The sequence below is a fragment of the Thunnus maccoyii genome, chromosome 2, assembly GCF_910596095.1.
Source record: "Thunnus maccoyii chromosome 2, fThuMac1.1, whole genome shotgun sequence".
NCBI lineage: Eukaryota > Metazoa > Chordata > Actinopteri > Scombriformes > Scombridae > Thunnus > Thunnus maccoyii.
The window spans coordinates 35,575,103-35,590,367 of NC_056534.1; the positions used below are offsets into that span (position 1 = coordinate 35,575,103).

The 15,265-nt window shown below is 38.5% G+C and overlaps 1 protein-coding gene across 2 annotated transcripts; it reads right to left on the bottom strand.

Moving 5' to 3' along the window:
* Positions 1 to 1,236: 1,236 nt before the first annotated feature.
* Positions 1,237 to 12,271, bottom strand: LOC121912751 (lysozyme G-like). 2 transcript variants are annotated; one of them, XM_042435142.1, is made up of 4 exons: positions 12,239 to 12,271; positions 10,961 to 11,142; positions 10,734 to 10,872; positions 1,237 to 1,689 (listed from the first exon to the last, which is right to left on the bottom strand). In XM_042435142.1, exons 1-4 carry the CDS (start codon positions 12,246 to 12,248, stop codon positions 1,553 to 1,555), a joined length of 468 nt encoding a protein of 155 aa, XP_042291076.1. In that variant the 5' UTR covers positions 12,249 to 12,271; the 3' UTR covers positions 1,237 to 1,552. The 2 variants fall into 2 exon arrangements, with proteins under 2 accessions (XP_042291076.1, XP_042291084.1); XM_042435150.1 differs by lacking the exon at positions 1,237 to 1,689 and adding an exon at positions 9,202 to 9,645.
* Positions 12,272 to 15,265: the final 2,994 nt, after the last annotated feature.

Consider the following 15,265-nt stretch of genomic DNA (forward strand, 5'->3'; position numbering starts at 1 on the left):
CGAGCAGACTTGCTTTATTCTGGTCACATTAGCTGCTAGTTGACTTTTTCTACAAGCAGTTAAATCGAGGTTCAGTGTTCTGTGTTTTTCCACCCACTTGTTATCTTGTTGGTTCATTTCTGCAGCCACAGGGCGTAGTCTATTGTTGAACCACTTCACATACTATAACGCAGCTTCCTGCAGCTCAGTTTCAGTTTAGTTTGTTCAGCTCATTGGAGACAGGCTTTTCACAGTATGAAACTGCTGGAAAATGAAAAAAGTTGAAAATTCTGTTTCTCCTTATATATCATAGTAATGCACAAAATTTATTTATTTATTTACCTTCAGTGTTGTTGTTAGAAGCCTTACAGTTATTTTAGATGACTGAGATACACTAAAACACATCATCTGGATACCATTTCTAAAATGTTTGTTTGTTCAAATCTTCTCCATCCATCACATCTGCTGCCCCACCAGGATTCTTTCACAGTCATACAACAATTATTTAAAACATAGTGACTGAAGTTTGAAAAGTCAGATCTGAAACAGGTTGTTGAGGAGGGATTTGTCATTTTCTCTTTCAAACTTTTCTCCTTTGTGTGGTGCAACATGAAGTCATGTGTCTCAGGTTAAGAGCTAACATTGAATGAATAGTGCACCCTGTTGTGGACAAAACTGGAAATTACAAGCTGAGGTGTGAAACCAAAGTCTTACTCACAAATCAGGAGTTGTATTCACAAAACCTCCTACGACTAAACGTTTCTCCTGACTGGCCGAGTTAGGAGAAACTCCTAAGAATAAGAGGCTTGTCAGTCAGGAGAAATTCAGTGATAATGAACTTTGTAAAGCACATTTTGAAGGCAGGTGAGTTAATAAATAAGGATCCAATGTATGAAAATATTAAAGCAAGACAATGACACCAGAGATGATGGTTTATATATATGAGAATGAATCATGTTTCCTTTTGTACCGTCCCTGTCATGAGAACTGCATTATGGGAATTGTAGGATCCAGTGGTTTTGGAGTTTGACCAATACTAAGGACTAAAAGTCACAAATGAATAAGAAGAATAAGTTGTGTTGTTAATTTTTGTCAGGACTTAACTGTTTGTTCTTACAGCTCAACTGTGGCACAGACATAACAAGAGTAGCATGCAGGAACTCTTACACCTGCTCACAGTGATGCTGGAGGATGTTGTGTGTGTACATGTCTGTAAATGTATCCACTTGTCATTTAGTGAAAAGACATGACACAGGATTATATATACTGGACTGATAGCTTTATTGATCCACTGATACACGCTGCAAATGACATCAAACATTGTAGTTACTCTGCTGCAGAAATGCATTTATCCACTTTAAGATAATTGCATTAATAAAATTATAAAGGATATAGAATGACACAGATATCAATCAGTCATGCTGAGACCTTCATTTGATTAGTGAGATTTCACTGATGAGCACACCAACTCCTTTAAAAAAATGAAAAGTAAGTGTTGTCTAATTCTGCTTCATGTTGATGGTATTTGCTGTTCAAAGTTAACTTTAACTCAGAAATGGGGGAGCTCTCAGAGTTAAAACAAATGATCCTCATAGTACTGGGCCCTGGCAGTGACATCATTGGAATAGTCCCCTCCGGTAGTGTGATCGTCCACTTTGCTGTAGGAGGAGGCCATTTCTTCTGTTCCCATGTTGTAGGCAGCCAGTGCTCCTAAAGCAGGAAGAAAATAATTTGAAGGGTGCAGAAAAATGCAGTGAGGTGAGTTTATTTTGCCAATTTGTTGTATTATTTCAAGGAGGTTTGTGTTCTTCAGCAGGGATTGATAATTGATAATTGATAATTGATAATTGACATTCACAGTTTTCACAGTTGACATCCATTCAAAACACATTCTGACTTTAAAGGAGCTGTATCATGCTTTGTGATTTTCTGTTATTTATATACTGTTATGATGTTGGATATCTGTGTTAAACATGGTCAAAGTTCTGAAACCTGAGATGATCGTATGTGTAAATGCTCCCTGCAAGTCAAAATTCGGGGTTCAATGGTTTGTTGATGTAGCCTGGAGGTCAGCTGTGACGCAGCTTCTGGGAGCTAACCAATCAGAACAAAGTGGGCTTATCGGAACAGCCTGTTTCAGACAGAGGCTGAACTGAGGGGCTGCATAAAGGGCCAGTATGGATCAATAAGTTGTTTTTTTTTACTGTAATCATGCAAAGATATTCCAGTAAAGCCCCAGATTAAAAATTATAGACCCAGAAATGTGCATGATATGGTCCCTTTAATGCCATTTATAGAAAGAATTTGAACATTTCTGACTTTGGCGCCCCCTAGTGGTAGAACTGAAAAAGGCTGAAGGCAACACATAGTGTACTGCACCATCACTCACCAGGATTGTCTCATTTATTTATTCTCACAAACAAAAAGGTGTCCTGTCTGAATAATTAGAATAATGCTCTAATCACACAAACAGTCTACAAACAGAGGCTTTAATTTACTAAATTAAATAATACTGGTGGATTTGTTGTTTCAGGAATTCAAAAGTAATTGCTTTGTAGATTTATTTGTAAAAACTTCAGTTTTCATTTTGAAACTTTGTAAAATCTTTCTGTTTGTTCTGATGTTGTAAATTTAACACTGATACCACTAACTCACACTGCAACAATAGACAACATTGTTTTAAAACCCAAAGACACACAGACAACTCTTCAGATGGATGATCTTTACCTTTCAGCTTCTGGTTCTTGTCCCAATGAGGAAATTTTTCCTCAATGTCATCTGAGTATAAGTCTACTAGAATCTTAGTGCCTTGATTGATATGTTGCTGGCTGTCCCACGCACCCTTAAGCGTGTGCCAGTTCTTGTCAATCTAGGAAGCATAAAAATAAAAGACATTACTATCAGGCAGGTGGATGCAGAGAGTGTGTTGGACAGAGACTTGTGTGTGCAACACAGACCTGCATTAGTCCGAAGGCGTTCCCGTTGTTCCCCCAGCCATTAACGAAACCTGCCCCTCTGCCTCCGCGGCTCTCTCTGGAGATGATGCCAGCCACGACAGAAGGCTGCACGTCATATTTTTCAGCAGCCTTGATAATCTTGTTTTTGTACTTCTTTACGTAAGGAAGATCATCTTCAGCCATCTCATGGGATGCATCCTCTCCTGAGGAAATGAAAGTTTCTCATCATTTAAACTTCATCATGTAAAATGTTCATGGCTGTGCCACATTATTCATTATCAGAAAGTGTCTCAATTCAAATACATTTACTTTAATTTACCAGGATAACCCAGTCAGTATCAACACTGCTTTCAGGGAGTTTCTTTCAGCATAATTAATAATTAATTAGACTAAGAGTCTATAGAGGAGCTTTGAGCTAAATGCTATCAGGTATAATGTTTACCAGGTTCACCATCTTAGTATATCAGCACTCAACACAATGTTCAGCGGAGGATGATGGGAATAAAATTATTGGACAAATTAAATTTACTAGATGTAAAGTTAAGAGATCACCAGTTATTACAAGTCATCCTGAGGGGAAATCTGTATCAGCGGGTTAGCTTACCACAAAGACTGAAAACAGGAAACAGATATTTTTTCTGTTCAAAGAAAATCATCTGCCTACCAGCACCTGTAAAGCTCAATAATCAACACGTTATATCTCATTTGTTTAATCTGCAAAAGCATAATCCTAAATGTAAAAACAACAAGTTGTGTTTTCAAGGGCCGGCTGTTATGTGTGGGACTATTTCTTGGTCGGGCGCAGTGACTTAAAACCAGCATATCATTTTTATACTTTATTTTTGTACAGATTAAATTAGATATAATTAGTGAGCTTCAGAGGTTCTGGCAGGTGGATTTTATTACCTTTGGACTAAACCAGACTAGCTGTTTCCCCTGATTCCAGTCCTACTAAACTAAACTAACCAGCTGCTGGATGTAGCTTCATATTCATTGTACAGACATGAGGGAGGTGATTTTCTCATCCAACTCTCTGTAAGAAGGGGAAGCGCATTTCCCAAAATGTTGAACTATTCTTTAATTTGGTCCAATATGCTGCCAATACCAGCCATTTACAGAAGTTTGTAAATCTTGATTTTGTCTCTTGATCCAGCTTGTCATGAGACGAGCAGCCCTGTTGGTCTCACCATGTTTTGTTTCACTGCAGTAGTGCTGGAGGTAAGAAGAACAGCATTGTGCATTGTGACCAGGACTTTCCTGTTTACATGAGCCTCTGCTCTGCTTATTCTACCCAAACCAGCTCCTCATTTATTGACCACCTCTTCCAGAGGACCTGCTTGAAGATATTAACCCTGTCACTAATGATCCAGGAGTCCTTCTATTCATCATGATGAGGATGGTGTTTGATGTCACTCACCTCTGGAGCTTTTTCCATCAGCCCGTGCTGTCTCGTCTGATGCACCAGTTGTGTTAACCTTACGAATGTCTCCATGTGGATAGTCTGTATCAGAAAGCCATGAAAACTACACCAAACACCAAACATAGAATATATACAACAAAACATATACAAGTCAGAAAAGTTCAAATGCAAAATGTAAGAAATTCATGTAAAAGTATTTAGATGACCTTCTCCTCTCTGAATTTACCAGAGCAATAACATTATCATCTCACAACCCCTCAATGACACTTTGGAGGGAGGTTGGGAACCTCTGATCCTTGTAAAAAACAGTTAAAACTAGCTCCACCTCGCTCAGCTACAACTGTAAAATACTGATTATGCACCAAATACATCAGTATTAATAATTTAATAATGTTGTATATGATAATATATCACAGGGGACATTTTTCTGCAGAATAAGTATTTTTTGATACTTAAAGTACATCTTGCTTTTCTACTTTTTCTTTACTAACTCTTTACTTTTTAGCATCTTGGATATTGTTGCATTGGTACTTTTATTTAGGGATCTGAGTTCTTCCTCCACAAATACCATCATGCAGCTACACACACATTTCTGTGGTGGACAAAGAGTCATTTTCACAAAACAAAGTGTACTTACCACCGACCCCATGTTGTTTTTCTGTTGCTCTTCTAGAAGTGATGGTGATTATCAGACTCTTCCTCTACTTAAAGAGTGAATCTTATCTCCACTGGCTGCAGCACAGCCAATCAAACCAGAGGAGGTGGAGCACATGGTTTCCTAGAAATAACTGTCCAGCAGGGAATGAACCCTTTAACCCAACCAGTATTCAGTCAAAATGAAAGTAAGTAAGCACTTATCAAATATTTGGACTTTTGTATTTAGGTGTATTGATGTGGATTTTTACTTTTTGGTTTAGTTTGCACTGATGTTGTTTTAGTATTATTTGCTTTTAAATGCTCTGCAAATTAAATAAAACTAATAAACAACTTTGACTCATCAGTTCCTCTTTAAATGTTGTTTTAAAAAAAAGAAACTCAGAATCCAAATATTAAAAATACAAACAGGACAGAAAGACAATCTGAAGGGTTGAAACAGTGAGGCCGATATTTCACTCGTACAAACCAAGAAGCAAAATCCAACTGATGATAAACTGATAAATAAATTATCTGACTGGAGTCATATTTGATAAATCAAAGTTGTTTAATGTCATGTTGCATCTTACACAACTACATCTATACCTTAAGTTTCAGCCCTTATGATTAAATTAAGGACAGACAGTATATGCATATCAAACAAAGGTTTGACCCTGAATCATACGTCACTTCTCTAGAAGCCAAAGATCTTTAGTTGCACAGCTGAGAACTCATTTCTATAGGTTAAACTTCTTATAAATACTCTGTTTGCTTTTAGTTTTGTTTGTTTGTTTGGTTGTGTGTTTTAATTCTTGTGTATGTATTATGCATATGTATGTGTATTTATGTATGTATGTATTTTATCCTATTTGTGAAGCACTTTGTAAATGTGTATTTTAAAAAGTGCTATATAAATAAAATTATTATTATTATTATTATTATTATTATTATTATTATTATGTCTCTGGTGTGTTTGATCATTATGAACGAGCAGACTTGCTTTATTCTGGTCACATTAGCTGCTAGTTGACTTTTTCTACAAGCATATATAAATATATATTTATATACGTGTGTGTGTGTGTGTGTGTGTGTGTGTATGTATGTATACATATATACATATATTTTTAAAAAAAATCTCCCTCTCACCCCCCTCTCATGGGGGGTGGTGGTGTGTCTTCCTCAAGCTCGGGTCCTCTACCAGAGTTCTAGCAGTTTGAGGGTTCTGCACAGTATCTTAGCTGTTCCTAGGACTGCGCTCTTCTTGACAGACACCTCAGATGTTGTACCCAGAATCTGCTGGAGCCACTCTCCCTGTTTGTGGGTCACAGCCCCCAGTGCTCCAATTACCAATGGCACCACTGTTGCCTTCACTCCCCACATCCTTTCTAGCTCCTCTTTCAGCCCTTGGTATTTTTCGATCTTCCTGTGTTCCTTCTTCTTGATGTTGCTGTCACTTGGGATTGCTACGTCTATCACCACTGCCTTCTTCTGTTGTTTGTCGATCAACACGATGTCCGGTTGGTTAGCCATCACCAGCTTGTCCGTCTGGATCTGGAAGTCCCACAGGATCTTGGCTTGGTCATTCTCAACCACCTTACGAGGTGTCTTCCATTGTGACCTTGGGACCTCCAACCCATACTCAGTGCAGATGTTCCTGTACACTATGCCAGCCACTTGGTTATGGCGTTCCATGTACGCTGTTCCTGCCTGCATCTTACACCCTGCTATTATGTGCTGAACTGTCTCAGGAGCATCTTTGCACAGCCTGCACCTGGGGTCCTGTCTGGTGTGGTAGATCCCCGCCTCTATTGATCTTGTACTGAGTGCCTGTTCTTGTGCTGCCATGATTAGTGCTTCTGTGCTGTCCTTCAGTCCAGCCTTTTCCAGCCACTGGTAGGATTTCTTGATATCAGCCACTTCTTCTATCTGTCGGTGGTACATGCCGTGTAGGGGCTTGTCCCTCCATGATGGTTCCTTCTCCTCCTCTGCATCATCGGGTTTCTGCTGCCTGAGATATTCACTTAGCAGTTCATCTTTGGGGGCCATCTTCCTGATGTATTCCTGGATGTTGGTTGTTTCATCCTGGACAGTGGCTCTGACGCTCACCAGTCCTCGGCCGCCCTCGTTCCGCTTAGTGTACAGTCTCAGGGTGCTGGACTTGAAATGAAACCCTCCATGCATTTGTAGCTGTCCTGAACATCTGCAATGGTGCCTGCTGGTAGCTCAACCCCCTTGGTCCTGATCACCTTCCCTCTCTTCGATACCATCCGACCACACTTATCTAGTCCGAATGACATTCCGATGTCGTTGCTGTAGATCCTGGTGAGGTGGATCAGTGAGTCGATGTCTCGCTCATTCCTGGCATACAGCTTGATGTCATCCATGTAGAGGAGGTGACTGATGGTTGTTCCACTTCGGAACCGGTACCTGTAGCCACTCTTTGAGATGATCTGGCTGAGGGGGTTCAGGCCTATGCAGAACAGCAGCAGGGATAGTGCATCACTTTGGTATATGCCGCACTTGATGGTAACTTGTGCAATTGGCTTTGAGTTGGCCTCCAGAGTCGTTTTCCACAGCCCCATTGAGTTCTTGATGAAGGCTCTTAGTGTCCTGTTGATGTTGTACATCTCCAAGCATTCCAGTATCCATGTGTTTGGCATTGAGTCATAGGCCTTCTTGTAGTCAATCCAGGCAGTACACAGGTTGGTCTGCCTGGTCTTGCAGTCTTGGGTGACTGCTCTATCGACCAGTAGCTGGTGCTTAGCACCCCTGGTATTACTACCAATTCCTTTCTGGGCCCTGCTCATGTATTGGGCCATGTGCCTATTCATCTTAGCTGCTATGTTGCCTGACAGGAGCTTCCATGTTGTACAGAGGCAGGGTATTGGCCAATAGTTGGATGGGATTATGCCCTTCTGGGGGTCCTTCATGATTAGGACTGTCCACCCTTGGGTTAACCATTCTGGGTGCGTCCCATCCATCAGCAGCTGGTTCATTTGTGCTGCCAGGCGTTCATGGAGTGCAGTCAGTTTCTTTAGCCAGTAGGTGTGGATCATGTCCGGGCCCAGTGCTGTCCAGCTCTTCATACCTGACACTCATTCTTGGATGTCTGCCATTGTAATGGTTACTGGATCTTGTTCTGGGAGATTGCTGTGGTCTGCTCTTAGATCCAATAGCCACCGAGCATTGGTGTTATGTGATGCCTCCTTCTCCCATAGGCTCTTCCAGTATTGTTCAGTCTCAGCCCTGAGAGGATCTGTTCTTGTGTTATTACCTTGCCACTGAAAGTACAGTGGAGAACATCCTATTAATTCTCCTGGCTTCTGCTTCTCCTGTGTATCTCTTCAGGCGGGTAGCCAGAGCTGTGAGCCTTTGCTTGGCAGTCTCCAGTGTTTGTTTGTTCAAATCTTCTCCATCCATCACATCTGCTGCCACCAGGATTCTTTCACAGTCATACAACAATTATTTAAAACATAGTGACTGAAGTTTGAAAAGTCAGATCTGAAACAGGTTGTTGTGGAGGGATTTGTCATTTTCTCTTTCAAACTTTTCTCCGTTGTGTGGTGCAACATGAAGTCATGTGTCTCAGGTTAAGAGCTAACATTGAATGAATAGTGCACCCTGTTGTGGAAATTACAAGCTGAGGTGTGAAACCAAAGTCTTACTCACAAATCAGGAGTCGTATTCACAAAACCTCCTACAACTAAACGTTTCTCCTGACTGGCCGAGTTAGGAGAAACTCCTAAGAATAAGAGGCGTGTCAGTCAGGAGAAATTCAGTGATAATGAAGTTTGTAAAGCACATTTTGAAGGCAAGTGAGTTAATAAATAAGGATCCAATGTATGAAAATATTAAAGTAATACAATGACACCAGAGATGATGGTTTATATATTTATATGAGAATGAATCATGTTTCCTTTTGTACCGTCCCTGTCATGAGAACTGCATTATGGGAATTGTAGGATCCAGTGTTTTTGGAGTTTGACCAATACTAAGGACTAAAAGTCACAAATGGTTAAGAAGAATAAGTTGTGTTGTTAATTTTTGTCAGGACTTTACTGTTTGTTCTTACAGCTCAACTGTGGCACAGACATAACAAGAGTAGCATCTAGGAACTCTTACACCTGCTCACAGTGATGCTGGAGGATGTTGTGTGTGTACATGTCTGTAAATGTATCCACTTGTCATTTAGTGAAAAGACATGACTCAGGATTATATATACTGGACTGATAGCTTTATTGATCCACTGATACACGCTGCAAATGACATCAAACATTGTAGTTACTCTGCTGCAGAAATGCATTTGTCCACTTTAAGATAATTCCATTTATAAAATTATAAATGACAGATCAATCAATCAGATTGTAATCATGCTGAGAACTTCATATGATTTGTGAGATTTCATTGATGAGCACACCAGAAAATGTGAACTTGCAAAAGTAAGTGTAAGTCTAATTCTGCTTCATGTTGATGTTATTTACTGTTTAAATTTAACTTCAACTCAGAAATGGGGGAGCTCTCTGAGTTAATACCCATTCCTCTCATAGTACTGGGCCCTGGCAAGGACATCACTGGAATAGTTCCCCCAAGTAGTGTGAGCGTCCACGTTGTTGGGGTTCATTCTTTGTGTTCCCATGTTGTAGGCAGCCAGCGCTCCTAAAGCAGGAAGAAAATGAGTTTAAGAGTGAGGAAAAATGTGGTGAGATGAGTTTATTTTGCCAATTTGTTGTATTATTTCAAGGAATTTTGTGTTCTTCAGCAGGGATTGATAATTGATAATTGATAATTGACATTCACAGTTTTCACAGCTGACATCTGTTCAAAACACATTCTGACTTTAAAGGAGGTGTATCATGCTTTGTGATTTTCTGTTATTTATATACTGTTATGATGTTAGATCTGTGTTAAACATGGTCAAATTTTCAAAACGTGAGATGATTGTATGTATAAATGCTCCCTGCAAGTCAAAACTCAGGGCTTCTGCCTGCTTTGAATGCTTTGTTTGCAACGTTTTTTTCTATCTTGCTGACGAGCTGACGTCAGATTTGTTCAGTTTGTTCAATGGTTTGTTGACGTAGCCTGGAGGTCAGCTGTGACGCAGCTTCTGGGAGCTAACCAATCAGAACAAAGTGGGCTTATCGGAACAGCCTGTTTCAGACAGAGGCTGAACTGAGGGGCTGCATAAAGGGCCAGTATGGATCAATAAGTTGTTTTTTTTTACTGTAATCATGCAAAGATATTCCAGTAAAGCCCCAGATTAAAAATTATAGACCCAGAAATGTGCATGATATGGTCCCTTTAATGCCATTTATAGAAAGAATTTGAACATTTCTGACTTTGGCGCCCCCTAGTGGTAGAACTGAAAAGGCTGAAGGCAACACATAGTGTACTGCACCATCACTCACCAGGATTGTCTCATTTATTTATTCTCACAAACAAAAAGGTGTCCTGTCCGAATAATTAGAATAATGCTCTAATCAAACAAACAGTCTACAAACAGAGGCTTTAATTTACTAAATTAAATAATACTGGTGGATTTGTTGTTTCAGGACTTCAAAACTAATTGCTTTGTAGATTTATTCTTAAAAACTTCAGTTCTCATTTTGAAACTTTGTAAAAATCTTTCTTTATGTTTTGATGTTGTAAATTTTACACTGATACCACTAACTCACACTGCAACAATAGACAAGACTGTTTTACAACCCAAAGACACACAGATAACTCTTCAGATGGATGATCTGTACCTCTCAGCTTCATGGTCCCGGTCAACTGAGGAAATTCACGTCCGACGGTTCGGTAGCAGTCTGCTAGAATCTCAGTGCCTTGATCGATATGTTCCTGGCTGTCCCACGCACCCCTAGGCGTGTGCCAGTTCTTGTCAACCTAGGAAGCATAAAAATAAAAGACATTATTATCAGGCAGGTGGATGCAGAGAGTGTGTTGGACAGAGACTTGTGTGTGGAACACAGACCTGCATTAGTCCGAAGGCGTTCCCGTTGTCCCCCCAGCCATTAACGAAACCTGCCCCTCTGCCTCCGCGGCTCTCTCTGGAGATGATGCCAGCCACGACAGAAGGCTTCATTCCATATTTGTTAGCAGCCCTGATAATCTTGTTTTTGTACTGGTTTATGTAACGAAGATCTTCTGCAGCCTCTGCAGAGGAAGTTAAAGTTTCTAATCATTTAAACTTCATCATGTAAAATGTTCATGGCTGTGCCACATTATTCAGTATCAGAAAGTGTCTCAATTCAAATACATTTTCTTTAATTTACCAGGATAACCCAGTCAGTACCAACACTGCTTTCAGGGAGTTTCTTACATAATTAATTAGACTAAGAGTCTATAGAGGGGCTTTGAGCTAAATGCTATCAGGTATAATGTTTACCAGGTTCACCATCTTAGTTTATCAGCACTCAACACAATGTTCAGCGGAGGATGATGGGAATAAAATTATTGGACAAATTAAATTTACTAGATGTAAAGTTAAGAGATCACCAGTTATTACAAGTCATCCTGAGGGGAAATCTGTATCAGTGGGTTAGCTTAGCTTACCACAAAGACTGAAAACAGAGGAAACAGATATTTTTTCTGTTCACAGAAAATCATCTGCCTACGAGCACCTGTAAAGCTCAATAATCAACACGTTATATCTCATTTGTTTAATCTGCAAAAGCATAATCCTAAATGTAAAAACAACAAGTTGTGTTTTCAAGGGCCGGCTGTTATGTGTGGTAATATGATTTCAGTGGTTTTTGATCTGGATCTGGTCTAATGTGGTCTAGATGTGAATCAGCCTTTTTTCAGTTTTGACAAATTAAGGTTTCATAAATCTGACACAATCTGTGTTTCAATGAGTCTCTGGAGTCTCCCTGGTAATCTAGTCCAGATTTGACAAGTCTAAGTGTAGTGGATTTGGATAAGGACCTGGACTAATGTGATCTGAATGGAGAAATATCATTGAATATCATTGATCATACTGGAGTATTGATCTCTTGAGACTTTTTAATACTGAGCAGGTTGGACCACAGCAAATAGGCAGAAATAACAATAAGACTGAAAATCTGTTTACTATGAGTCATTTTCCCCTTATTTGTTACCTTTTTCAGTTCATGAATTAGCTTGAAAACAACTGAAAACATCATCTACAGGCGTTACGCCACTTTTAAGGTGGATCAGAAAATTCCAATAAGAAGCTTAATTTCAGCACCGTGATGGACAAAGACGCATTTTCAACAAAAAGTGTACTTACCCCGAGACATGTTGGTCTTTCTTCTCTGTTGCTCCTCTAGAAGTGATGGTGATTATCAGACTCTTCCTCTACTTATATAGTGAATCTTATCTCCACTGGCTGCAGCACAGCCAATCAAACCAAAGGTCAGGCAGCACATGGTTTCTCAGAAATAACTGTTCAGCAAGGAATAAACCCTTTAACCCAACCAGTATTCAGTCAAAATGAAAGTAAGTAAGCACTTATCAAATATTTGGACTTTTGTATTTAGGTGTATTGATGTGGATTTTTACTTTTTGGTTTAGTTTGCACTGATGTTGTTTTAGTATTATTTGCTTTTAAATGCTCTGCAAATTAAATAAAACTAATAAACAACTTTGACTCATCGGTTCCTCTTTAAATGTTGCTTTAAAAAAAGAAACTCAGAATCCAAATATTAAAAATACAAACAGGACAGAAAGACAATCTGAAGGGTTGAAACAGTGAGTCCGATATTTCACTCGTACAAACCAAGAAGCAAAATCCAACTGATGATAAACTGATAAATAAATTATCTGACTGGAGTCATATTTTCTCTATAGCTCTCATTTCTCTGATTTCTCCAGAATAGAAAATGTTTTGGTCAGTGATTTGTGAATTTTGTTTTGGACACTGAAGGACAATTTTGGACTTTTTTGTAACATTGTTTGACTTATATGAATTTGTTTTGTCTTGTTGTAAACCCATGCTGGCAGTGCGTAGTTGTATAACTGACACCATAATAAAAACTTTATTCATATGCTGAGATAACAAAGGAGTTCAATGAGGAGTTCATCTGTCAGTCTGAGCTCTCTGCTGTTCTAACAACATGCTAACAAAAGCCTCTTTTGCTTTGTTTATCACAGTGGTTTTGTTGTTTTTTAATTTAATAGTTTACTCTCCATATTATATATTTAAATTGTGTTACACTGTGGTCACAAACATCACTGTTTTGTCTAAAGGTGCCTGTTTTCTTCACTGTGAATTCACGTCATCTGAGCGTGATGGTCCCTGCATATATTTCAGAGTTGTTGAGTCTCTATTCCAGCTGTCGGCCACTCCGATCATCTGATCAAGGTCTTTTATCTGTTCCTTGTTCCTATTTTAAATCCAGAGGTGACTGTGACCTTCCTCATTTCATCAGACCTGCTGAATCTGTGGTTTGTTTTAAGCGGCTGCTGAGAACTCATTTCTATAAGTTAAACTTCTTCTAAATACTCTGTTTACTTTTGGTTTTGTTTGTTTGTTTGGTTGTGTGTTTTAATTCTTGTGTATGTATCATGCATATGTATGTGTATTTATGTATGTATGTATTTTATCCTATTTGTGAAGCACTTTGTAAATGTGTGTTTTAAAAAGTGCTATCTAAATGAAATTATTTATTATTATTATTATTATTATTATTATTATGTCTCTGGTGTGTTTGATCATTATGAACGAGCAGACTTGCTTTATTCTGGTCACATTAGCTGCTAGTTGACTTTTTCTACAAGCAGTTAAATCGAGGTTCAGTTGTTATCTTGTTGGTTCATTTCTGCAGCCACAGGTCTGTTGTTGCATCACTTCACATACTATAACGCAGCTTCCTGCAGCTCAGTTTCAGTTTAGTTTGTTCGGCTCATTGGAGACAGGCTTTTCACAGTATGAAACTTTATGAAACACCACTGCTGGAAAATGAAAAAAATTGAAAATTCTGTTTCTCCTTATATATAATAGTAATGCACGAATATATATATATATATATATATATATATATATATATATATATATATATATATATATATATATATATATATATATATATATACACACACACACACACACACACACACACATATATATATATGTGTATATATATATATATATATATATACATACATACACATATAATTATTTATTTATTTACCTTCAGTGTTGTTGTTAGAAGCCTTAGAGTTATTTTAGATGACCAAGATACACTAAAACACATCATCTGGATACCATTTCTAAAATGTTTGTTTGTTCAAATCTTCTCCATCCATCACATCTGCTGCCCCACCAGGATTCTTTCACAGTCATACAACAATTATTTAAAACATAGTGACTGAAGTTTGAAAAGTCAGATCTGAAACAGGTTGTTGTGGAGGGAGTCACGTCAGTTATGTGTCTCAGGTTAAGAGCTAACATTGAATGAATAGTGCACCCTGTTGTGGACAAAACTGGAAATTACAAGCTGAGGTGTGAAACCAAAGTCTGACTCACAAATCAGGAGTCGTATTCACAAAACCTCCTACGACTAAACGTTTCTCCTGACTGGCCGAGTTAGGAGAAACTCCTAAGAATAAGAGGCGTGTCAGTCAGGAGAAATTCAGTGATAATGAACTTTGTAAAGCACATTTTGAAGGCAGGTGAGTTAATAAATAAGGATCCAATGTATGAAAATATTAAAGTAAAACAATGACACCAGAGATGATGGTTTATATATATGAGAATGAATCATGTTTCCTTTTGTACCGTCCCTGTCATGAGAACTGCATCATGGGAATTGTAGGATCCAGTGTTTTTGGAGTTTGACCAATACTAAGGACTAAAAGTCACAAGTGGTTAAGAAGAATAAGTTGTGTTGTTAATTTTTGTCGGGACTTTACTGTTTGTTCTTACAGCTCAACTGTGGCACAGACATAACAAGAGCAGCATGCAGGAACTCTTACACCTGCTCACAGTGATGCTGGAGGATGTTGTGTGTGTACATGTCTGTAAATGTATCCACTTGACATTTAGTGAAAAGACATGACTCAGGATTATATATACTGGACTGATAGCTTTATTGATCCACTGATACACTGATACGCATTTGTCCACTTTAAGATAATTGCATTTATAAAATTATAAAAGGATATAAAATGACACAGATATCAATCAATCATGCTGAGAACTTCATTTGATTTGCTTGATTTCACTGATGAGCACACCAACTCCTTTAAAAAATGCAAACTTGGACAACTTTTTAAAAAATATATTTAAAACTATTATTTATTATATTATTTTAAC